Genomic DNA, 25,979 nt, shown 5'->3' with positions numbered 1-25,979 from the left:
AGAACAAAGACTTTCAATCAGTATCGATTATTAGTAATGAGGCTGGAGAAGCTCCATCAGCCTCTGCAGAAGAAGAGAAGCTGCGACTGCTCGACGCTGCAGACCTGAAGAAGCATCACACAGGTGAACCAACCCGTCCCAGAAGGAGGCGAGAGGTGGAGCCAACGAACGAAGCTTGAACACATGCAGACGTTTGAGCTGATTAAACACCTGAGACAGGTGAGCTGCTGCAGGTCGCTGGTCATCCTGAGAGTCCTGCAGCATTGTGTGTCTGTTCTCCAGTGAACTTATTATTAACATCAGTATTTAAAACCATCTGTGAATACAGGAGTTACATGTAGTTGTTATTATCGTTGTTATTACACATTAATAAACGGCTGACAGTCGTGAGCGTGTGCAGTCTGTGGCTGAGCGAGCGGCTGCAGACGGCGTTATCCTGGGATTTCACCTCCTCAGCAGCCAGACCTCCGTGACGTTCCTAACCTCGTGTCAGCAGCTCCCCCCTCCTCTGCCGGCCTCGGCTCAACTCAAGTCTCATCCGAGGAGCTTACGACTGTAATTAAATCATTAAATTCTCGTCTGTGCTCCACAGAGCCGGCCAGATTGACTTTCACCAACCTCATTTTCTATTTGAACACCAAATAATGATTTTCTGCCAGTCTAATTACGAAGCTCAACGTCTGATCAAGCCGGCATCCGGCGGGGGAATTATCGCACGGGCCCGGCATTAGAGCTCATTACCAACCTGAGTGCAGAATTATTACATCTTGTAATTGGATGGGGATATTTATCAGCCGAGGGCCGGCCTGACCGCCGCTCTGCAATCACATGCTCCACTGAGTTTCCTGCAAAACAAAGCAAAGCTGATCTTTAACCGCAGTCCGCCGCCGCTCTCACGATGCTGACCTCCTCGCTCGTCCTCTGAGTTTGTGAGTTTTCGTGTCGCTGCAGGTTTGTAATCAGCCCGTTATCCCCCTCAAAGTGAAATCTCCACGCGTCATCAGTACAGACAAGTTCTTCCCTCATCTGACCATAAACACCTTCTCCAGGTGTGTGAAAGCTAAACGTCTAAAGCTAGCTGACAGTTAGCTCCAGGACAGTCAGCAAACCCACCTGCTCACCTGGATTCTGTCAGAGCAGCTTTGCATGACTCACAGTTAAAATAATCCTTCTTTATCTGACACTTCTCAGCTCATTCTTTCCTGAGTCACCTGTCAGCTGCTGCCAGGTGCAACAAATCTTCGTCTTCTTCTTCAGCAGCTGGCAGCAGCATCAGACACGAGACTCTGGACTGTGTCAGGTCTGAACCTTCAGCCCGCCGCCGCATCAGGTCCAGCACCAACCTCGAGATGAGGAGGAGGACGAGCTGCATGGAGGAGGGTGGCTTCGATCCCACACCTGCTGAGAAACTATAAGATCAGATTTTAACCGATCTCACCGCAGATGCTCCTAACGTGATCACGCCACGGTGAAAGAGCAGCGTGGAAGGACAAATGGGAGCGCTGGGAGACTGGGACGTGTCAGGATGCAACACCGAGGACGATGGATGAAGATTTTCTGTGTGTTTCTTTTAATGAATCGCTGGCGTCCTCTCGTCCTGCGCTGTTTTGCTAACAGCTGCTGGCTCGTGTTTAATCCCGTGTGACCTTCTTAAAGAGGAACAGACTTGAACACGTGACGTCTCTGCTGCCTTTACGCTGCATCACTGTTTCTGTGGCGTCTTCCTTTGCCCCTGTGTCCCACCTGTGTCCCACCTGTGTCCCACCTGTGTCCCACCTGTGTCCCACCTGTGCCGCCACATCTTTGTCTTTATCAATATTATTGCTTTTAATTATTCCTCAGTGCCACTCCACACTGTCCCAGTCTGATTCCCACAGTGGAAACGAGGAAGCCAAATGAATGGACCAAGCCATCTGCTGGGTGGGGGGTGGCACGCTTCTTCCTATTGGCTGCCCCTCAAAGACAGGAAGTCTGAACCTCAGGTGGGTGGGGCAGTTAATTACGTTCTAATTTCTATCATGATTTTGTCTTTCAATTATTAATAAAATGGATTAACTGGGATCGTTTTTGTATTTTTACTTCACCATTAAGCTCTGGTTTGGTCTCCTCTTCACCTGCAACCCCTTGTGACCCCCTGTGACCCCTGTGACCCCCTGTGACCCCTGTGACCCCCTGTGACCCCTGTGACCCCCTGTGACCCCCTGTGACCCCGTATGAACCCTCCAAAAATGTGTCACATTCATGAATGAACGATTAGCCACAATAACTGTGATGCATAGTTACATGTAGTTGTTATTATCGTTGTTATTACACATTAATAAACGGCTGACAGTCGTGAGCGTGTGCAGCAGTCAGGACGTCTGTGGCTGAGCGAGCGGGCTGCAGACGGCGTTATCCTCGGATGGACTTCACCTCCTCGGGCAGCAGCTCACCCCCTCCTCTGCCGGCCTCGGCCAAATACATAGAAGTAGGCTCTCTATGACATCATACAGATCAAAAAGCAGAAAAAACTGTGATAAACTGAGGGTTCAGTTTGGCTCAGAGATGTTTATACACTGAGCTCATTGTTAGAAACATGTTTAACATGAAAAGACACCACGTGACAGGAAATGCACGACAGGAAGTGTTTTGGTCGCACAGTTCGGTGTCACGGTGACTGCCTCGACTGGAAGCCAGATTTCTGCAGCTTTAATGGATTTGGAGTAAATGCAGTTTCTCACATGATCATTGGATCATTTTACTGAAGCTTCTTAACTCTTTGTTTGATTTGGAGCTGCTTGTACGTCTTCAGAGTCGGTGAGTGTTGAGGGCAGAGACGATCTGCTTGTATCAGGTGCCCCTCCCTGAGTTTGGCTCCGTGACGCCGTGACGCCCCCGCCTCCCGGCTGCTTCTCTGCTGCATGTTTACAGACGGAGCTTCGGTGCATTAATCACGACAACAGCAGAGCAAACAGAGCGTTAAGCTGAGAGGCCGAGCGCTAATGGAGCCGTTCACTTCCCACCGTCGTCTCCTATCAGCGTTTACGGCTCCGTGGAGGACGCCACCTGGATTTGGGAACCATTAGAGTTCTGTGATGGGAACCAGCTCCAGGGCAACGCTGTCGGGACTGTTACACCTGCTGTGGCCACTATGTGGTGTTAGAGAGCACCTGGTAATGTTGCTGTATGTCCGTGTTTTTGCTGAACACATGCACACAGTAGACATCTCCGTCCCTGACGTACGGCTGAGGTCAGAAGGTCACTGCAGGCGTGACCGACTTCAACGAATGAATTGTGTGAATTTGTCTCATCACCAAATACACTTAAATCTGTCATCAGTGATCGTGGTGCAGCACGAGTGGGAGGAGTCAACACACAGAACAAAGTAAAAGTCGCAGCAGAAACAAAGTGCAAAACATGATGTTTCTGCTGCCAACAGGTGGCGCCGTGCCTGCAGCTACCAGACAGCGTACGTGCGTGGACACAGATTAAATCTGTAGGTTTGCTAAAACAGAACATCTGGAGGGACAAACATGGCCGACAATGGGGACTTCCTGTTGGGGTCGCATCTTTGACGATGTGACGAAGTTTAACTTTCGCTCTATGATGAAGATTTGCTGGGACGCCAGTTTTCAGCATCAGGCGTCCGATTCGTCTCCAGGTGGCCGTGGAGCTGTGAGCACCGCTGCTCTGTGTGGAAAGTTATTCTGAAAGTGTCATTTTCTCCTGCGGCGCCCGATGCTGCGTCTCTGCCAGCTGGCTTCCTCCCGTCACAGCGAGCAGCAATGGCGGCCGGCCTCTTTAATCAGGGCCGCAGCTCATTAAGCTCCTGGCTCCCTGCAGGCCTGCTGGGGCTCGTTACAGCAGGAAACACGATTCCAGCAGCCGCTGACTGACAGCAGCCGGGCGCAGCTCGCTGACGGAGGCGAGAATGCCACCGATGACGGAGACGAGCCGTGAGGCAGCGAGCTGCAGAGAGGACTCGCCTGCAGCCGCTCTGCTGAGGTGACACGTTAACGTTGATAATCAGAGACAAATATGTTAAATATGTTTCTGTTCGCTCTGCGAGGATCTGCAGAGAAAACTGGATCCTCGCCTGAGTTTAACCTCCTGTCCTGACGGGCTGCAGGCGGCGAGTCTTTGATGTGGACGCTTAGCTCATTAGGCCTCATTTCCGACTGAACGTCATGGCAACAGCCACTGTGGGCCCAACAATGAGCCGACGGCGAGTTAACGGCTCTGCTTCTATTATCGGGCCCGAGGTCGTCGCCACAGCGCAGACGTGTTCTCTCACCCGGCTTTGAGAGAAGCGTGGGAAAAGACAGGGGTCAGAGGTCAGAGGTCGTGTCTCAGAGGAGGGACATGAGTGTCTGTGTCACTTTCTCTTTTCTCTCAGCAACATCTGGATGGAGCACATAAATCAGACGTCTGCGCGGAGCCACACCCACTCTGTAAAACGGGTCACATGTTAGGGGTCAAATATGTTTGACACTCGCGATGGCGCTCCTGGGAAACCTCAGTTCCACGCGTGGCTCTCTCCGTGGTTCACCGGAGTCCCGACGCCTTTGTCTCTGTGACCTTTCAGGCTGATGATGTCACTGACTTGGTTAGATGGTGGCGTGAGGCTGTTTGACATCAGTCAGTGACCTGAGTGATTAATCACAGTGATGTCATGATGTCATGATTTCATACTGACTCCCGCACGCAGGAGGTTTGGAGCACTTTTTAATGGTTTTTTTCAGCTTGCAGCCAATCAGAAGCCTAAAAATAAAAACGGGGGCACAGCGCTGTCAGTGCAGCGGGGGCGTGAGGAGGATGGAGGGTAGCAATGACGTCACAGTGCGAAGTATGTCAGCTGTCGATAAACCGAACGTGCACAAGACAGGCTGAAATATCGGATGGTGCACGTGTCCATCGCCGTGTCGTCCTCTTTGTTTTAAATCTGAACATAACTGCGATGACACCAGCAGCAGCGACACTACGATGAAATGGTTTTTTCAGCTTGCAGCCAATCAGAAGCCTAAAAATACAGCTGACATCATCAAAGGAGACAGCGGTGCACGCTTCATGCTGAGCACGCGGCGGTGTGGTGGAAGCCATCAGCACACAACCTCTAAAATAACTGCTCATCCTTTCAAAGCAGCTCATTGCACATTTCCTTATATGGTCATCTGTTCCAAGCTCCAGGCCCCGCCCCTTAGCAGGGTTCCAGAAGCTGGTCAATCAGAAGATTTTTTGGGGGGGGGGTATTACTAAAAGTAAAGACATGTAAAAATGTTGAAGTCCAAGCGTGACGACATTAAATCTGATCTTCATCGTCATCGTGGTGAACGTCACACCCCTGAGGTGTTCCTGTGACGCATCACGTGATCCTCTCACTGCTCGCCTAGCCCCGCCCCTTGTTTAGTCACAGCTAATTTCACTCCGAGTGTTTGTTATCAGTGTCGAGCGTGGCCTCCGCCCGCCCGCTCACTTACTGCTTATCGCTTACGCAAACGCCGCCTTATTAAAGCAGATAATGACTTTAACGCCATGAGCCGGCCAATGGAGCGGAAGCTAATGAAGACATTTATGAGGGTGAAAGAGAGTGAGAGGGTGAGGCGTGTCTGACTGAGCTAACGGCTTCCTTTAAACGACTTCTGTCCCGGTCCGTCGGCGCCACGTTCACGATGGCCCTCCACCAGCAAACCGCCACAGCGTTAGCGATGCACAGCCAACCAGTTTATAAGATCAAAGGAAGGAGGGTGCTGCAGAGAAGCTCTCTGTGCTGAGAGCAAATCGATGAACAGAGTTCAAACAGGTCATATCAAGACATTTTTATTGGCTGAAAACACACAGGTGCTCTCCAGCTCTGCTCCAGGTAAAAGCCACCTGTCGGGACTAACCGTGGTCACGCGATGCGGGTGTTTCGAGCACAGTCTGGAAGCATCTGCACTTCCTGACACGTCAGTACTGAGCATGCCTAGTTCCTGTAATTCTACACCTCTGGATTATTTTGCCTTTGGTTCCTTTAAAGGAGGGTGGGGAACTCCACCTTGCAGGTTTTAGATCCCAACCTCGGTCAGCACACCTGAATCGCACGATTAGTTTATTACCTCTGGAGAACTCAGGTCATTTAGCCACATGCAGGACGCCGGCCCTCGAGGCCTGGAGTTCCCCAGCCCTGCTTTAAAGCAGGAAAAGCCAAAGTGATTCAACACGGTGGGAACATACATCCTGGTGAAACTCCATTAATCCCTGAGATGTGTGAATAAGAAGATTTTCTACATGAAGAGAAAGAAATGTGTAACATTAGAGCGTTTCTGTGGCTCGCTGCTCAGATTGAATATTTCTGTTGATTCACAGAAAACTGTTTTTATTTTTCTATAAAAACACATGATTACAGTCGAGAGTGAAAGAAACGTAATTCTTTATCTGTTCTTCATCACGTGAGGCAGGTCTTCATCAGCAAACGTTCATGTCGTCCTTGGATCTTTGCAAGGCCGATTTTGGCCCGCGGGCCTTATGTTTGACACCTCTGCTTGATGAACCTTGGCTTTAAAATGAGGCCCGCCTTGTGTTCAGGTCTGAGTCTGCTCTAGCTCACATCCACCTCCTGCGGCCATCTTTGCCATCTGTGGCTCCAAGCCCAGAAACCCTGCGTGGACCAAACGGGGACAGAGCGGGTCACCGGGTTTCAGGCAGGGCGATCAACTTTAAACATGGAAGTCCAAGGCGTCGTGGGAGGAGGACTGAGGCGGCGTCCTGAACTCCAGGTTGAGCTGTCCCTGACTGCGAGAGCGAGACAGCAGGAAGGACGGCAGAGCGTAACGCTGCGTCCGCTGACGGCGAACACACCTCCCGCCTGAAAAGAACAAAACACACGACTGAGGTCAAACTTTGACCGAAGCACAGATCTAAACCCTCCTGTTCTACCGTCTCTGTGATCCAGCAGCAGACGGATCCATCTGCAACCACAAACACCGAGCTTTGACTGGCTCCGCCCACAGAAGAAACTCTCTGTGAGGGAAAATGCACCGACGCCGACCGCTCGCCCACACGGAGAGCGTGAAACAGCCTCCACCTCTGCGACCGGCACAGGCGCTGCAGTCGCTCTCAGATTAGCAAAGGTCTGAAAAAATCTTTGCTAATGACACTGAAACAATAATTACTGACTCCACAGACTGTAGGTCATGCTTTTATTGTGAAATACAGATTTGCTTCCTTTGGCGTTATAGAGTTTCCATCTTTATTTTTTAAATGAAAAGAACGACAAAACGCGGTGACTACAGAGAACAGGAGAGAAAACTTCACTAATGAGTAACAGTTAATAATAATAATCCAGAAGCTTCTGTTCTCTGATGACTTTAAAGCTTTTTAGACATTAAATATAAAAAATTAAATTATAACAAAAAGTTATTTCAAAAACCAAACTGCATTCGATTTCTTCACGTCAGTGTATGGGCCGCATGTTTGGGTGATGTGGGCCACTTGCGGCCCCTGAGCCACGAGTTTGCCTGGTACAGAGTAACTTCACTGGCACAGATGGGCTTCCGTAGCCCATGCAGCATGGTTCTGGTAATGAAAACATAAAAAAGTGATTCTTATAATAATTGTTGGACAGACCTGACTGACACTCGGGTTTCTCGAAGATGTCGGCGCTGCCGCTCCAGTACTGGACGGCCGTCTTCCCGTGGTAATCTCTGATGTTGGTTTTAGCATCTGATTAAGACAAAACACGACAGTTTCCTCTGGATTAAAATCATATCGTGTTGGCGTTGTGTATGAATTCTGTTTGAGTCGATGGAGTCAGACTGACAGAGTGAACATTCAGAGGTCATCTTTGCAGGGTTCAAGGAGACGCCAGAAACATATCGAGAGGTACATCTCCATCAGTGAATCTTAAGCTCAGGTTTAAATTCACAGGAGGACACTTCAGACAGTCGCGCAGACACAGGAAAGGATGTCAACCTGTATCCCTGCATTTCCTGTCAAGTGAAATGTTCTGTTTAAGCCTTTGTCTTCATATTTACAGCTCGGGGGCGCGGCGGTTTGGCCTGATCTCTAATGAAAGACATCTCAGTTTATTATTGGCTTTTATGTGACAGACTGACAGGAAGCTGTCTGTGTGCTGACGCTGCCCAGCAGGAGATAAAAACTGCTTATTCTGGGGTCATCATTCAGCATTTGTTTCATCAACTAAAAGACAGAAACATGCATCTCTGACAGGAACGGCGCGGATAGTAAAGGTTTGTTTTTCCTTCAGTATCTGGATCACTAGGAAATGAGCTGTGCAATTCTCTGACAAAGTTTTTCACTTTTAAATGTGACTTCCTCACAGCTCAGAGTCTGTGGGACCCTACAACCACAAAATGGACGGATGGACAGAAGAAGCGAGGGATAGATGGAGGGATGGATGGATGGATGGTTGGATGAATGTTTGGATGGATGTTTGGATGGATGTTTGGATGGATGGATGATGGATGGTTGGATGGTGGATGGAGGGAAGATGGCATGGATGGATGGACGGATGGACAGATGGATGATGGTTGGAGGGATGGATGGATGGTGGATGGGGGGATGGATGGATAGACAGATGGATGGATGGATGGATGGATGGATGGATAGAAAGATGGATGTTTGGATGAATGGGGGATGGTGGATGGAGGGATGGATGGATAGACAGATGGATGATGGATGGATGAATGGACTGATGGATGGACGGATGGACAGATGGTAGATGGATGGTTGAATGGATAGACGGATGGATGGATGGATGATGGATGGATGGATGGATGGACTGATGGATAGACAGCTGGATGGATGGATGGATGGATGGACGGACGGATTGATAGACTGATGGATGATGGATGGATGGATGGATGGATGGACGGACGGACGGATTGATAGACTGATGGATGATGGATGGATGGATGGATGGATGGACGGATCAATAGACAGATGGATGATGGATGGACAGATGGATGGATGGATGGACGGATGGATAGACAGATGGATGGATGGTGGATGGGGGGATGGATGGATAGAAAGATGGATGGATGGATAGACAGATGGATGGATGGTGGATGGATGGATGGATGGATAGAAAGATGGATGGATGGATAGACAGATGGATGGATGGATGGATGGATAGACAGATGGATGATGGATGGATGGATGGATGGATGGACGGATGGATGGACAGATGGATGGATGGATGGACGGATGGATAGACAGATGGATGGATGGACGGATGGATAGACAGATGGATGGATGGATGGATGGATAGACAGATGGATGGATGGATGGATAGACAGATGGATGTTTGGATGGATGGATGGATGGATGGATGGTGGATGGAGGGATGGATGGATAGACAGATGGATGATGGATGGATGAATGGACTGATGGATGGATGGATGGATAGACAGATGGATGTTTGGATGGATGGATGGATGGATGGATGGATAGAAAGATGGATGGATGGATGGATGGATAGACAGATGGATGGATGGATGGATAGACAGATGGATGTTTGGATGGATGGATAGACAGATGGATGGATGGATGGATAGACAGATGGATGTTTGGATGGATGGATGGATGGATAGACAGATGGATGTTTGGATGGATGGATGGATGGATGGATGGATGGATGGATAGAAAGATGGATGGATGGATGGATGGATAGACAGATGGATGGATGGATGGATAGACAGATGGATGTTTGGATGGATGGATGGATGGTGGATGGAGGGATGGATGGATAGACAGATGGATGATGGATGGATGAATGGACTGATGGATGGACGGATGGACAGATGGTAGATGGATGGTTGAATGGATAGACAGATGGATGGATGGATGGATGATGGATGGATGGATGGATGGATGGATGGATGGATGGATGGACAGATGGATGATGGATGGTTGAATGGATAGACAGATAGAGAAGAGTAAAGTCTCTGGCTGAAGGTCTTTAGTGAAACTTTTTTAAACATGATTTTTCTGAAAGGTGTCTCCAGGAGGAACCAGTTTGGATCTCTGTGATCTCCAGAGATAGGAGACCTCGGGAAGGCGGTGGGTGATCATTGGAGATTAATAATAACAATAATGGATTGCATTTATATAGCGCTTTTCTAGGCACCCAAAGCGCTTTACAATTCCACTATTCATTCACTCTCACATTCACACACGCTGTCAGTCATCCTTAAACAGAGAACTGACAGTTCGCTGTGTTCGGGTCTTAAGCTTTCACACGTCGCGCACATCTATCACTCTGTTTCCATCGTGACTCTTTAGTCGGAAGTGTTTTTAAAATTGGATTTTGAACAGGGATGAAAACATAAATCTTCCCAGGGCTCAGAGTGGAACATTTCATATGTTTAACATCATGTTTCACCCCTCTGGTGTCGCTGAAGCAGAGGCTGGGCAGGCTTCAGCACCAGGATACCAAACATCAGGTGATGAATGCCCTGTGTGTCGTGTTTGCACCAACGCTCTCCTGCAGGCTTTTTGCTGTGGGATGAATATTCCTGCTGAACTTTACTGTTTGATGCCACATTTAAAACTTGGGGAAGTTCAATCAGGACACATGCGGCTCACGGTGATATCCATTTTGTGGAGGCTGGAGGCTGAACGCAGCAGCTAATGGTTACCGCTGGTAACCGACTCTGGTCATTACAGACTGTTTAACTCCCACCGTCGCTCCACCCACCGGCCTCAGAAGGAGAAACCAAAGCTCGCCTCCACGGCAGCGAGGAGGCCTTTTCCTGAAACCATATCTGCACTCGGAGCACCAGCTGAGTCCGGCTGCTGTAATTTCCCTGGTTTCCAGCTGCTTTCTGGTGTGATTTTCACGAGCTCTCACTGACGTCCTGCACAGTTTGGCTTCTGTATCGTCTCAGGAGTCTGTGAACTCTGCATGCTAAAATCGAAAACATGCAAACTCATCGTCTCATCTTCCCTGGCACAGAAACAACAAAGTCCTTAAGGAATCTGGGAGAAGGCTGGAGACCCGTTTATATCCGAGCCACCGGCGTGGGTCAGAAGCTGCAGCGGGTGGAGCTTCACGTGAATAGAGTTTGAACTGAAACCGTTTGATTGGCAGCTCAGATCTGCTGATTTCCTGCTGTGTTTTATTTTGGCGGGTTCTCCTCCGTGGCCATATGGAAACATGCTTCGCGTCTGACCCTGTGGACCGTACATGTCCATTTGCACGCTCTGACTCACAGCATATGGCAGTCTGCGGCTACAGGGGTTCAAACCGCTGCTCTGCAGGGATCGTCACAAGTCCATCATGAAGCGCCTGGCGGCTGAAGCGCAGGTGTGCCTCATTAGCTCATTAGCGAACTGCCCGCCTCGCCTCTTCCTGAGGAGGAGGGTGGAGGTGAGTATTTGGACTTGACTTGTCAGTCTGAGCGCTGGGTGGGTCTTTTGTCTGGCAGAGGTGATCTGCATCAGTGCTTCTTCACCTCTGCCAGCCTGTGAGGCGTGCAGGAGAACAATCCCTCGCTGTTTGATTCGTGGTGTGAATGTCAATTTGAAAACTTCACACGAAGAAAAATCCTCACATGAATCCTGCGTCAGTGGAAAAACAGTCCGGACACGAAGCTGCAGCTTAAGGACGTTGTGATCTTTGGTCTGACTGTTAGCCGCTGCTCTAACTTCTGCTGTTTTAACTTTAATCTGCACATAAACCGACAGACAGTTTTAAAAAGTCTGCATGCAGAGCTGTGCTGCAGTAACGATCTGGGAAAATGAAGCTGAGATGAGATCAGTCTTAGTAAATGTGTAATTTTCATGCTGCTTTTTAATATTCCAAACGATGAACAACGTCTCCTTGTCAGCATCAAGCTCGTCTTCATCAAATATCAGAGACAAGAATGGCGCGGCTGCAGAGTGCAGTGCGACTGTGGCCTTCATCAGTTATTAAAATAATAATGAATTACATTAATGACACTGAACACTGTGATGAAGAGAGGTGGTGAAGGCAGACTCACTCTCAGTGTTGATCAGGGTCTGAACGACGTCCTGGTGTCCGTGAATGGAGGCCAGGTGAAGAGCTGTGTAACCCTGTGAAGATTATCAGCTGTTACCTCATCACTCACAGCAGCAAACACTGAAGCAGCTTCTCGTTAGCTCAGTCATAGAAGCTATATCACTGTGTAATTGTACACGAGGACTTCACGGACTACCTGAAACAAACACTAACCTACCACATTTACTCTAAACTACCACAAACAAACACTAAACTACCACATTTACTCTAAACTACCACAAACAAACACTAAACTACCACATTTACTCTAAACTACCACAAACAAACACTAAAGTACCACATTTACGCTAAACTACCACAAAGACCCCAAACTACCGTAAAAACCCCACTCAACTACCACAAACAAAGGCTAAACGACCACATAGACCCTAAACTACCACAAAGAAGCACTAAATTACCCGAAACAAACACTAACCTACCACATTTATTCTAAACTACCACACAGACCCCAAACTACCAAAAAACCCCACTCAACTACCACAAAGAAGCACTAAATTACCACAGAGACTCAAAACTAACAACACAGACCCCAGACTACCAGAAAAAACACACTGAACTACCACAAAGACCTTAAACTACTACTTTTACTCTAAACTACCACTGACAAACACCCAGAGACACCAACCATGCGTCCCCCCCTCCCCCCAGACAGACTAATTGGTGGATGGATGGATGGATGGATGTTCAGGTGGATGGATGGATGGATGGATGGATGTTCAGGTGGATGGATGGATGGATGGTTGGATGGATGGATGGATGGATGTTCAGGTGGATGGATGAATGGTTGGATGGACGGATGGATGAATGGATGGTTGGATGGATGGATGGATGGATGGATGGATGGTTGGATGGATAGATGGATGGGTGGATGGATGGATAGATGGATGGATGGATGGATGGATGGATAGATGGAGGGATGGATGGATGGAGGGATGGATGGATGGATGGATGGTTGGATGGAGGGATGGATGGATGGATAGATGGAGGGATGGATGGATGGAGGGATGGATGGATGGATGGATGGATGGTTGGATGGAGGGATGGATGGATGGATGGATGGATGGATGGATGATGGATGGATGGATGGATGGATGGATGGATGTAGGGATGGTGGATGGATGTAGGGATGGTGGATGGATGGATGAAGGGATGGAGGGATGGTTGGTTGGATGGATGGATGATGGATGGATGGATGGATGGATGGATGGATGTAGGGATGGTGGATGGATGTAGGGATGGTGGATGGATGGATGAAGGGATGGAGGGATGGTTGGTTGGATGGATGGATGTAGGGATGGATGGATGGATGGATGAATGGATGGATGGATGGTTGGATGGATAGATGGATGGATGGATGATGGATGGATGGATGTAGGGATGGTGGATGGATGTAGGGATGGTGGATGGATGGATGAAGGGATGGAGGGATGGTTGGTTGGATGGATGGATGTAGGGATGGTGGATGGATGGTTGGTTGGATGGATGGATGGAGGGATGGTGGATGGATGGATGGATGGTTGGATGAATAGATGGATGGATGGTTGGTTGGACAGATGGATGGATGGATGGATGGTTGGTTGGACAGATGGAGGAATGGATGGATGGATAGATGGATGTAGGGATGGTTGGATGGATAGATGGATGGTTGGTTGGATGGATGGATGTAGGGATGGTGGATGGATGGATGGATGGTTGGTTGGATGGATGGATGGAGGGATGGTGGATGGATGGATGGATGGATGGTTGGATGAATAGATGGATGGATGGATGGTTGGTTGGACAGATGGATGGATGGATGGATGGTTGGTTGGACAGATGGAGGAATGGATGGATGGATAGATGGATGTAGGGATGGTTGGATGGATAGATGGATGTTTGGTTGGATGGATGGATGTAGGGATGGTGGATGGATGGATGGTTGGTTGGATGGATGGATAGATGGATGGTTGGTTGGATGGATGGATTTAGGGATGGTGGATGGATGGTTGGATGGATGGAGGGATGGTGGATGGATGGATGGATGGTTGGTTGGATGGATGGATGGATGGTTGGTTGGATGGATAGATGGATGTAGGGATGGTTGGATGGATAGATGGATGGTTGGTTGGATGGATGGATGTAGGGATGGTGGATGGATGGTTGGATGGATGGAGGGATGGTGGATGCGCTGTCTTTGTGTTCAGGCTGTGTTTGAGCTGTTTACCTGTTACCATGGTTACTTTTCTACGCACTCACATCAATGCGTGAGCACTTCCTGCCATCAGCAATAACAGCAGCTATTGTTCTCGGTTTCTTTGGAGTCAAGAAGAATGTGTGAGCGTGTCAGTCTGAGCGCTCTGATCACTGACAGATGCTTGTCCACGCCGCTTCCTCTGAGCAGCGAGTGTGTAAAGAGGATGTGAGCATCATTTGTACACTTTAACACAACGAATCCCAGAGGAGGAGCTGCTGTCAGTGCCATAGACAAACAGACGCCCTCTTTGCTGTCACGCCGCCATCTAACGTGCGGTCTGTGACAGCAGACAGTCGGTGTTCATTACAAGGACGGGTCTGTAGTTAACGGGCCGTAAACGGGCCCGGAGAACACAGAGATGCCTCGTCGTCACACTCCTGCCATCCTGTCAGCGCCCTCGCCGCGAGGCGCACGCTTTCCCAGTATCACCTCTAATGATCAGAAGAGGCTCTCTCAGTTTGACTGCTGGATCGTGCGCTTCTTTGAACAAACAACAGATAAACACTTATGCGTCACTTTCAGGAAGGCAGGAAGACGGAAACACGCCATCTGACATTTTGCTGAAAGGTTGAGCTGCTTTTATGTGTTCAGGTGCACTTTGAGCTTCATATCGCAGGTAAAGGCCACCTCAGCAGGAGGTCCTGAGAGCCAAGGAACATCAAGGTGAGGCCTCAGCCTGATCTAAGAAGAGCCAGCGACACCCCAGAGCTGCTCTACGCTTCACTCTCATTAAATACAACCTGCTAAATCACCTCAGCGCGTACGCTAACCCGTTAACTAACCAGCGTCTGTGAGAGCAGACATCTGCTCTGAGCTGATATCTGTGAACAGATCACAGTGAAACACTGCTCTGATGGTGATATCTGTAGCTTAGCCACAGTCAGGCAGCTCTTACTGTGACTAACCCGACCCCCACCAGCTGTTATCCAGCAGTTACTGGCTGTTATCAGTGGTGTTGTTCATCTACAATTATCTACAATGACCTGCCGATAAGTCAGAATTTAACACTCAGTTTATCTCAGACAGCGACAGGCCTGCTCCACCCTCTGCACTTTACACATATATAATAACTGCTGTGGAGGTTTAGCTTCATCAAAGGATGTATGGATGATCCCATTGGCCCATTCACAGCTCGTTTCTATAAATCTATAAATATGGTTTGATAGAGTTGTATGTGTAGACAGTAGTAAGTATGATTACAGTAATGTCCACAGAGACCAGTTTGGAGACGCTCATTCGCCATGTTTCCTCGCTCTTCCGCGTTGTCATGGAAATGTCAAGCGTAGAGACCCGCTACGACTGAAACAGTCACAACTGAGTTATTCCTAAAGTCAGTTTTAGACGTCGGCTCTTATCGATATAATTCCAGGTCTGCACATCGATAACAGAAGTTTGACGTGTTGCAGTCTTTGAATGATGGAGACGTCAGAGAAGAGTCTGGGGTAAATAAGGTGATGAAACAACTGCTGATTGATCTGAACTCATAATTGAGTCTGACAGACACAGCGACCTAAAGTCCACAGAAATCCCTGTTTGATGTTTCTGTAATGCCCTAACCCACCAGCAGGAAAAGACCCAACGCTAGAACATAATAATATACATTATTATTAAGAAGCCACTTTATTCATTAAATGCAGTTTTAGTGGTTTAACGTTCTGCTTGATTTCTCAGAGACGTCCGTGTGTTGACATTATGTTTGATATACATTATGTTTATTTATAAACAGCTTTGGGACTGATTTCTCAAATATTTGTGTTTCCTTGTGTTCTTATGCTCTAATGAATGGATGGATGGATGGATGGATGGATGGATGGATGAATGGTTGAATGAATAGACAGATGGATGGATGGATAGACAGATGGATCGATGGATGGATGAATGGTTGAATGAATAGACAGATGGATGGATGGATGGATAGACAGTGGATGGATGGATAGACGGATGGATGGATGGATAGACGGATGGATGGATGGATGGATGGATGGATGAATGGTTGAATGGTTGAATGGATAGACAGATGGATGGTTTTTTAAGATTAGGCTTAAAACTTTCCTTTTTGCTAAAGCATATAGTTAGGGCTGGACCAGGTGACCCTGAATCCTCCCTTAGTTATGCTGCAATAGATGTAGGCTGCCGGGGATTCCCATGATGCATTGAGTTTTTCCTTTCCAGTCACCTTTCTCACTCACTATGTATTAACAGACCTCTCTGTATTGAATCATATCTGTTATTAACCTCTGTCTCTCTTCCACAGCATGTCTTTTATCCTGTCTTCCTTCTCTCACCCCAACCAATCACAGCAGATGGCCCCGCCCCTCCCTGAGCCTGGTTCTGCCGGAGGTTTCTTCCTGTTAAAAGGGAGTTTTTCCTTCCCACTGTTGCCAAAGTGCTGCTCATAGGGGGTCATATGATTGTTGGGCTTTTCTCTGTATCTATGAAGCGCCTTGAGGCGACATTTGTTGTGATTTGGCGCTATATAAATAAAATTGAATGGATGGAAGGATGGATGGATGGATGGATGAATGGATAGACAGATGGATCATCATTAGACTTATGCTCTAATGACAAACATGGATTTATAATAACAGGTCAGAGTAAATGTCAGTGGACCTGTTTGTGCCACACTTCTGTGAACATGGAGCCAGTTATTTATCATAACAGCCATAAAAGACACAAACACGCCCAAACTAAGACATCAAAAGAAATCTGAGCTCTTCTGACTGAAACAAGCTCCGAGCCTTGCTCCTGTCTCTTTAAGGCCTACTTTCTTCTGATTGACCGACATCTGGAAGCCTGCCGAAGGGCAGCACCCGGGTCTCGTGAGCTGCCTGCGCAGGTGGACCTGCACTTGCTGTAGCAGACAGACAAAAACTTCCTTATTTACCCCAGAAAACTTCAGATAGACTCAAAATATCCAGAAGGAGACACAAAGTCTCAGAACACCTTCAAAAACGACGTGAACAGAGAGAGCGCAGACGGCGAGCTGCTGGGCCGCGCCAGGTTTCATAGGAAGCGGGATTAAAGAAGCACGCTTCCACACGCTGCTGTTTCCTGTCAGAGTTACTGCATCGCAGCAGCAGCAGAGAACGGACACTGCAGACGCTCGAGTGAGAATGATATGAGAGTGAGCTGTCGGGTGGAGATGCCAGAAGGTGTTTCGTGCGGTGTGCTGCTCTGTGGACGCAAAGGTGCACCTAAACACGACTTACCCCCTTCAGAGAGCGGCGAGCGGCATGAGGAGGTCAGAGAAACACAGAGTTAAATTCAGGAGATCAAAGACGGTAGCGCTCCGGGCGCTCCGACTGAAGCTGCATCGACTTAAAGAGCGAGACGGCTGATCTGTAGGACCGCTCGTCTCTGTGGAGATCTCAGAAACATACTTACATGCTGGTGAGGAGGATGAGCCCAGAGTGGGATGAAGAGGCGGGAAAGAAAAACAGAGAAACAGGGCGATGATGTCACTGAGGAGGAAGATGTTTAGACTTCACAAACACTTTTTTACACGTGAACATCGTCAGCCTCTTCACCACAGGTGGAGAACTCCAGGCCTCGAGGCGTCCTGCAGGTTTAGACGTGTCCTTGATCCATCACAGCTGATCTAAACGACCTCCTCAACATGTCCTGAAGTTCTCCAGAAGCCTGATAATGAAGTAATCATTTGATTCAGGTGTGTTGACCCTGGGTGAGATCTAAAACCTGCTTTTCCCCGAGCTCACCACAGCGCCATGTTTTTTTCATGAACTGCAGAGCAGCTTTTAAGATCCAGGTGATTCATAGAAGTCCACCATCCTCTGCTTGGCCACTTTAGGAAGCCTGCCGAGGGGCAGCCCGGTCTAACAACGCGTTTATGCTACAGCTGCCCTGTAATAACATAACAGTCTCTACATCATCTCCAATAACTACAGCAGCAGTAAGGCCTTTAATCATATTTTAGTGACAAAATGTGAAGCTGATTATTTTATTATTCTTTCACTAAGATGCCAGATTACAGCTCACGTACTTGGATTCCTGAACAGAAAGACGAGCTTCAGCTGCTGGGAGGTCGTTACTGAGGCCTGCAAACATCCAGGAACACCTCAGAGTGAGCACAAAGATCTGGGCTGTTCAGTCAGCATCTTTGTGGCAGCTGCATCCACAGCAGAGATCGTGGGCAGGTTAGTGAAAATCAACATGAACAAGAAGGTCGAGTGGACGTCCTGCAGCGGAAGTGACCGATCGTGCGCTCAAACACAACAATCGTCACAGCTGCGCGGGGACAATCTGACCAGGAGAGATGTGGAGCTAACGGACTCAAAGATTGAAGTTTCTTTGGAAGTAAAAAAAAAAGCTTTGATGACGTTTCTTGGTAATCTTTCTATCATGGACAACCCCTGTCACCTCATGCACGCCTCCATGATGGACCATCGGAGCGAACGCAGCAAAAGACTCAGAACTGACCGCCACAGGAAATCCAATAAGACTGTTTCACTCTTCCTCACTCTGTAGGTGATTTTCCTGAGACTATCACCAATGTTATTCTGTTCCCTCTCAGACCCAATATCACCCAACAGTACTTATTGAATATGTGTTTCATCCCCATCACACGCTGCTGCTCCCTTTGTTCTACTGCTCATTACTGTCAGTTTCTAGACTCGCCTGCACTGATAGTTCAGTTATTTATTCTCCAGGATAGAGTTATATATATTACTGTACACTACTATTCTTATTGTATATCTTATTCATCTGTTCCTCTGTCTGTCCTGCTGCTCTGAGCGTGTACATGACAAAAGAGTTCCCCTCGGGATAAATAAAGTCATTATTATTATCTGTTAGCTGCTCTGTGCTCTTGTTTGTGTGACCAGAAGGGGGGCACACACCTCTGCAGGAAGCATGTGAAAATCCCCTGCATGCAACAACATTTTAATACTGGTGATTGTATAATCTCTTCTAAGGCAGGCCCCCCCAGCTGCCCCCCTGTAGAGCCACCCCTGGTGACCTGCTGCTTTGTCCCACATTTACGTCTAATATGAAAATTCAACATATTTAACAAGGAAACAGCTTTTTTTCCTATTCACAAACATCTTCCTGACGTTTGGGGCTTGATTTATAAATGACGGGGCTTTGCTGTTTCCTCCACAGTTAATTAACCACGCGCTCTCATCCACGACAGAAGCACGCAGAGGTGTCCTCACAAGAAATCCGTTTGAATGAATAAAAGCTGTTTTATTTTCATTTAATTCATGAAATGAATAATAATTGTATTTCAGTGTCGGCGCACAGTTTAGATCGGCCTTGTTTCCTCCTCTCGGAGCGTTCACGCGGCTGCGGGAGCATCCATCAGCCTCCAGATCGTTACCTGAAGCGCGAGCGCTCCTCGGCTCGCGATGCTGTGCTATGGATTATTGATTTTTGATTTGCTGGCCGCTCGAGCTGAGGGCCTTTTTATCAGAGCCATTACCTTCTTAGCGACCAGAGACAAAAGTTAATTATGTGATTATGGAGCCAATAAGTGACGTGTCTGCTCCGCTTTGCGCTGCTGCGGCTGAAACATGATCTCCTGTGTGCACGTGATCGGCGGCGGGCGGATTAACGCTCACACAGGCAGATGCTAAATTGAATTCTCCGGACACACGGCTGTCTGGGAAGCCATTAAGTAATCTCAACATTGGCCCTCTTGAATCAATCCGCCGCGCGCACAGAGCGGCGGCGGCGTGCGCACGCTCTCTTTCATCGACTGTGAAGGAAAAGAAACAAACACGCGCCGCGAGCATTTACGTGGGAATGAAGTGGGAATAACCTGCTGACACAAACATTATTATTCCCCCTCTCGTTGCTCCGTCTGTGGCCGTGCAGTTTATAACTCGTCTAGTTAAATGACGGCTTTAACTCTTCTGATGCGGAGGATTGTGATTGGCTCCTGTGGTTTGGAGGACTCTGCTCTTCAACTGCCCTCAAAGTAATCGAGTATTTTTCAGTTCAGCTTTGGGACTTATTCTAAAGTTTTCAGCTTCACATGAGGATGTTTAGTGTCCATCCCGTCCGTGCAGATCCAGTAAAACCTGCAGGAAGCGAGTGGACACGCCCACAGACACGCCCTCTGCAGAGGGAGCCTGGTGAGGTCACAGGGTTACTGTGACCTCTCCGTCGTGGTTCAGCCAGACTGCTCCGGGTCACGTCTCTGCTCCATCACCCAGATGTCAGGCCCGGCGGAGTCAGTGAAGGGGTGGAGGCTCTTTGCTTCATCAGGTGGTGATCTCCAGCTCGCAGTGGGACAGTCTGCGGCTAAGCCTCTCCACCCCCCACCCCCCTCCTGGTCCTCAGCTGGATCGTCCTCCCCCCCTCGCCTGTGACCACCACAGTGATGAGCTTCCTGTGGCTGGGCTCAGCCTTGGCAGAGGGAGAGACCACACCTCCCCAAATCTGATTCTTCCCGCGGTTTCTTCCTGTTAAAGGGAGTTTTTCCTTCCCGCTGTCACCAAGTGCTTGCTCGCAGGGGGTCATGTGATTGGTGGTTTTCTGTATTATTGTCGGGTCTTTACCTTGTAATATAAAGCAAGGCTGTCAGCGAGTGCAGATTACATTTAGGCTGTGAAGTAGGGACTTCCTGTTTTTATAGCTGAGCAGCAGCTCAGGTGTCAGGAGGTTATCATCATCTACGTCTGTGTTGTTTTAGCAGATCTGCAGATTTGTTTTCTTATTGAAGAATCACTTTTCAAATCTGCGACTGGTGTTTTGAGATGAATAAAACTCTTAAAAACTGCTGTAAAAACTGACCTTAGGGCTTAAATTAAACAAGTTAAAGAGCGAGCGTTCCTCGGTGAGCTGCAGCAGGAGCAGGAGGAGGGTGACGGCTGAAAAACGCCAGCCTGTTTGCCACTCAGCAGGTTAACGCTCTGAACTTCACACACGACGCAGTAATTGGAGGGGAAAGGCCTCGTGGGGCGTCCACATAACCTGGAGGTGAAGGGAGGGCGCAAGTGATTTAACTGGATGGTCATAAAGCCCCTGCAGGCTCGGCAGGAAGGAGAGAGCAGCTGCAGCGAGGCGCGGATACGTGAGAGAAGCAGAGGCTTTTATTTTGGCGGTTCAGGCTGATGTATTATTGGCAGACTGACACTGATTCTCCTGTACACGTGCGCTGTTTATAAACAACAACAACATCAGTCCTGAGCGCTGCACACACACCAAACACACACTCACTGATCTGACGTTGACATCGGCTCCAGAGTGAAGCATCATGTCCACGGCGTCCTCACGGCCGTGCCTGGCCGCCCAGTGAAGCGCCGTCTGAAAACACACACACACACACACGTCTGGTTTATGATCTTCGTGGGGACATCCCATTGACATAATGCTTTCCCTAGCCGCTTACCCTAACCCGTACCCTAAACCTAACCTTATCCTAATTGTAAGCCTGACACTAAAACCACATTTTGAGTCTCAGAAAAGTCTTCAGACTCACTTTGTCCCCATAATGACTGTTTGTCCTAGGGATGGGTATTGATAAGATTTTCACGATTCGATTCTTTTTAAAAAAGGAGAACACTAAGGTCGATTAGCTTAGAACTTTGTTTTATATCTTCTCTTTGAACAAGAGAGAAATTTAGGAGTAACATGGCCTTACAAACCCAACAGTGAGATCTTAAGAGATCCACAGCCTACGGCTCTTCAATGGGGTGTAACAGGGTCCCCAGGAAAAAATTGTAAATGTAAAATAATAAAATAAATATTCTTCTGTAGCAATTACACAAGAATATCCAGTAATGTCTCAACAAGAACCGGTTTTCGATACCCATCCCTAGTTTGTCCCCACAAGTATTGTGGCATGACAATTTTCTGTGCTCACAAAACTATCTAAACATGTACACACGCACACACACACACACACACACACACACACACACACACTGTGAAAGTCTGATGATTTTCACTTTGAGCAAGCTCTTCTATTTCCACAGAGGGCGAGAGAGGAACAGAGAGAGAGAGAGAGAGAGAGGAACAGAGAGAGAGAGGAAGAGAGAGAGAGAGAGGAACAGAGAGAGAGAGAGAGAGAGAGGAACAGAGAGAGAGAGGAACAGAGAGAGAGAGAGGAACAGAGAGAGAGAGAGGAACAGAGAGAGAGAGGAACAGAGAGAGAGAGAGGAACAGAGAGAGAGAGAGGAACAGAGAGAGAGAGAGAGAGAGAGGAACAGAGAGAGAGAGGAACAGAGAGAGAGAGAGGAACAGAGAGAGAGAGAGAGAGAGAGGAACAGAGAGAGAGAGGAACAGAGAGAGAGAGAGGAACAGAGAGAGAGAGAGGAACAGAGAGAGAGAGAGAGAGAGGAACAGAGAGAGAGAGAGAGGAGCAGAGAGAGAGAGAGAGAGAGGAACAGAGGGCGAGAGAGGAACAGAGAGAGAGAGGAACAGAGAGAGAGAGGAACAGAGAGAGAGAGAGGAACAGAGAGAGAGAGAGAGGAACAGAGAGAGAGAGAGGAACAGAGAGAGAGAGAGAGAGAGAGGAACAGAGGGCGAGAGAGGAACAGAGAGAGAGAGGAACAGAGAGAGAGAGGAACAGAGAGAGAGAGAGGAACAGAGAGAGAGAGAGGAACAGAGAGAGAGAGAGGAACAGAGAGAGAGAGAGAGAGAGAGGAACAGAGGGCGAGAGAGGAACAGAGAGAGAGAGAGAGAGAGGAACAGAGAGAGAGAGAGAGGAGCAGAGAGAGAGAGAGAGAGAGAGGAACAGAGGGCGAGAGAGGAACAGAGAGAGAGAGGAACAGAGGGCGAGAGAGGAACAGAGGGCGAGAGAGGAACAGAGAGAGAGAGAGGAACAGAGAGAGAGAGAGAGAGAGAGGAACAGAGAGAGAGAGGAACAGAGAGAGAGAGAGGAACAGAGAGAGAGAGAGGAACAGAGAAAGAGAGAGAGGAGCAGAGAGAGAGAGAGAGAGAGAGGAACAGAGGGCGAGAGAGGAACAGAGAGAGAGAGAGAGAGAGGAACAGAGAGAGAGAGAGAGGAGCAGAGAGAGAGAGAGAGAGAGAGAGACAGAGGGCGAGAGAGGAACAGAGAGAGAGAGGAACAGAGGGCGAGAGAGGAACAGAGGGCGAGAGAGGAACAGAGAGAGAGAGAGGAACAGAGAGAGAGAGAGAGAGAGGAACAGAGAGAGAGAGAGAGGAACAGAGAAAGAGAGAGAGAGGAACAGAGAGAGAGAGAGAGAGAGGAACAGAGAGAGAGAGAGAGGAGCAGAGAGAGAGAGAGAGAGAGAGGAAAAGAGGGCGAGAGAGGAACAGAGAGAGAGAGGAACAGAGGGCGAGAGAGGAACAGAGGGCGAGAGAGGAACAGAGAGAGAGAGAGGAACAGAGAGAGAGAGAGAGAGGAACAGAGAGAGAGAGGAACAGAGAGAGAGAGAGGAGCAGAGAGAGAGAGAGAGGAACAGAGGGCGAGAGAGGAACAGAGGGCAAGAGAGGAACAGAGAGAGAGAGAGGAACAGAGAGAGAGAGAGGAACAGAGAGAGAGAGAGAGGGGAACAGAGAGAGAGAGGAACAGAGAGAGAGAGAGAGGAACAGAGAGAGAGAGAGAGGGAGAGAGAGAGAGGAACAGAGAGAGAGAGGAACAGAGAGAGAGAGAGAGGAGCAGAGAGAGAGAGAGAGAGAGAGGAACAGAGGGCGAGAGAGGAACAGAGAGAGAGAGAGAGAGAGGAACAGAGAGAGAGAGAGAGGAGCAGAGAGAGAGAGAGAGAGAGAGGAACAGAGGGCGAGAGAGGAACAGAGAGAGAGAGGAACAGAGGGCGAGAGAGGAACAGAGGGCGAGAGAGGAACAGAGAGAGAGAGAGGAACAGAGAGAGAGAGAGAGAGAGGAACAGAGAGAGAGAGAGAGGAACAGAGAAAGAGAGAGAGAGGAACAGAGAGAGAGAGAGAGAGAGGAACAGAGAGAGAGAGAGAGGAGCAGAGAGAGAGAGAGAGGAACAGAGAGAGAGAGGAACAGAGAGAGAGAGAGAGGGGAACAGAGAGAGAGAGGAACAGAGAGAGAGAGAGAGGAACAGAGAGAGAGAGAGAGGGAGAGAGAGAGAGGAACAGAGAGAGAGAGAGAGAGAGGAACAGAGAGAGAGAGAGAGAGAGGAAAAGAGAGAGAGAGGAACAGAGAGAGAGAGAGAGAGAGAGAGGAACAGAGGGCGAGAGAGGAACAGAGGGAAAGAGAGGAACAGAGAGAGAGAGAGGAACAGAGAGAGAGAGAGGAACAGAGAGAGAGAGAGAGGGGAACAGAGAGAGAGAGGAACAGAGAGAGAGAGAGAGGAACAGAGAGAGAGAGAGAGGGAGAGAGAGAGAGGAACAGAGAGAGAGAGGAACAGAGAGAGAGAGAGAGGAGCAGAGGGCGAGAGGAAATGAGGGCGAGAGAGGAACAGAGAGAGAGAGAGAGGAACAGAGAGAGAGAGGAACAGAGAGAGAGAGAGAGGGGAACAGAGAGAGAGAGAGAGGAACAGAGAGAGAGAGGAACAGAGGGCGAGAGAGGAACGGAGAGAGAGAGAGAGGAACAGAGAGAGAGAGGAACAGAGAGAGAGAGAGAGGAGCAGAGAGAGAGAGAGAGAGAGAGGAACAGAGGGCGAGAGGAAATGAGGGCGAGAGAGGAACAGAGAGAGAGAGAGAGGGAGAGAGAGAGAGGAACAGAGAGAGCGAGGAACAGAGGGCGAGAGAGGAACAGAGGGCGAGAGAGGAACAGAGAGAGAGAGAGGAACAGAGAGAGAGAGAGAGAGGAGCAGAGAGAGAGAGAGAGAGAGGAACAGAGAGAGAGAGAGAGAGAGAGGAAAAGAGAGAGAGAGGAACAGAGAGAGAGAGGAACAGAGAGAGAGAGAGGAGCAGAGAGAGAGAGAGAGAGAGAGGAACAGAGGGCGAGAGAGGAACAGAGAGAGAGAGAGGAACAGAGAGAGAGAGAGAGTAACAGAGAGAGAGAGGAACAGAGAGAGAGAGAGAGGAACAGAGAGAGAGAGAGAGAGAGAGGAACAGAGGGCGAGAGAGGAACAGAGAGAGAGAGAGGAACAGAGAGAGAGAGAGAGTAACAGAGAGAGAGAGGAACAGAGAGAGAGAGAGAGGAACAGAGAGAGAGAGAGAGGAACAGAGAGAGAGAGGAACAGAGAGAGAGAGAGGAACAGAGAGAGAGAGGAGCAGAGAGAGAGAGAGAGAGAGGAACAGAGAGAGAGAGAGAGAGAGGAACAGAGAGAGAGAGAGAGAGAGAGGAAAAGAGAGAGAGAGGAACAGAGAGAGAGAGGAACAGAGAGAGAGAGAGGAGCAGAGAGAGAGAGAGAGAGAGAGGAACAGAGAGAGAGAGAGAGGAACAGAGAGAGAGAGAGAGGAACAGAGAGAGAGAGGAACAGAGAGAGAGAGAGGAACAGAGAGAGAGAGGAGCAGAGAGAGAGAGAGAGAGGAACAGAGAGAGAGAGAGAGAGAGGAACAGAGAGAGAGAGAGAGAGAGAGGAAAAGAGAGAGAGAGGAACAGAGAGAGAGAGGAACAGAGAGAGAGAGAGGAGCAGAGAGAGAGAGAGAGAGAGAGGAACAGAGGGCGAGAGAGGAACAGAGAGAGAGAGAGGAACAGAGAGAGAGAGAGAGTAACAGAGAGAGAGAGGAACAGAGAGAGAGAGAGAGGAACAGAGAGAGAGAGAGAGGAACAGAGAGAGAGAGGAACAGAGAGAGAGAGAGAGGAACAGAGAGAGAGAGAGAGAGAGAGGAACAGAGAGAGAGAGGAACAGAGAGAGAGAGGAACAGAGGGCGAGAGAGGAACGG

General features: G+C 48.8%; 1 protein-coding gene across 1 annotated transcript in view; it reads right to left on the bottom strand.

Moving 5' to 3' along the window:
• Nucleotides 1-6,655: 6,655 nt before the first annotated feature.
• Nucleotides 6,656-25,979, bottom strand: part of LOC102787931 (uncharacterized) — a 47,423-nt gene continuing 28,099 nt past the window's right edge. Inside the window, exons 5-7 of the mRNA XM_087844584.1 lie at nucleotides 21,432-21,518; nucleotides 7,585-7,680; nucleotides 6,656-6,823 (exon numbers count right to left, since the gene is read on the bottom strand). Coding sequence (XP_087700710.1) covers nucleotides 6,656-6,823; nucleotides 7,585-7,680; nucleotides 21,432-21,518 — 351 coding nt within the window. The remainder of the gene's footprint in view (nucleotides 6,824-7,584; nucleotides 7,681-21,431; nucleotides 21,519-25,979) is intronic.

This window comes from Neolamprologus brichardi, chromosome 7, assembly GCF_056152115.1.
Source record: "Neolamprologus brichardi isolate AB-2024 chromosome 7, ASM5615211v1, whole genome shotgun sequence".
Lineage (NCBI taxonomy): Eukaryota > Metazoa > Chordata > Actinopteri > Cichliformes > Cichlidae > Neolamprologus > Neolamprologus brichardi.
This window is presented reverse-complemented; position numbering and strand designations above follow the sequence as displayed.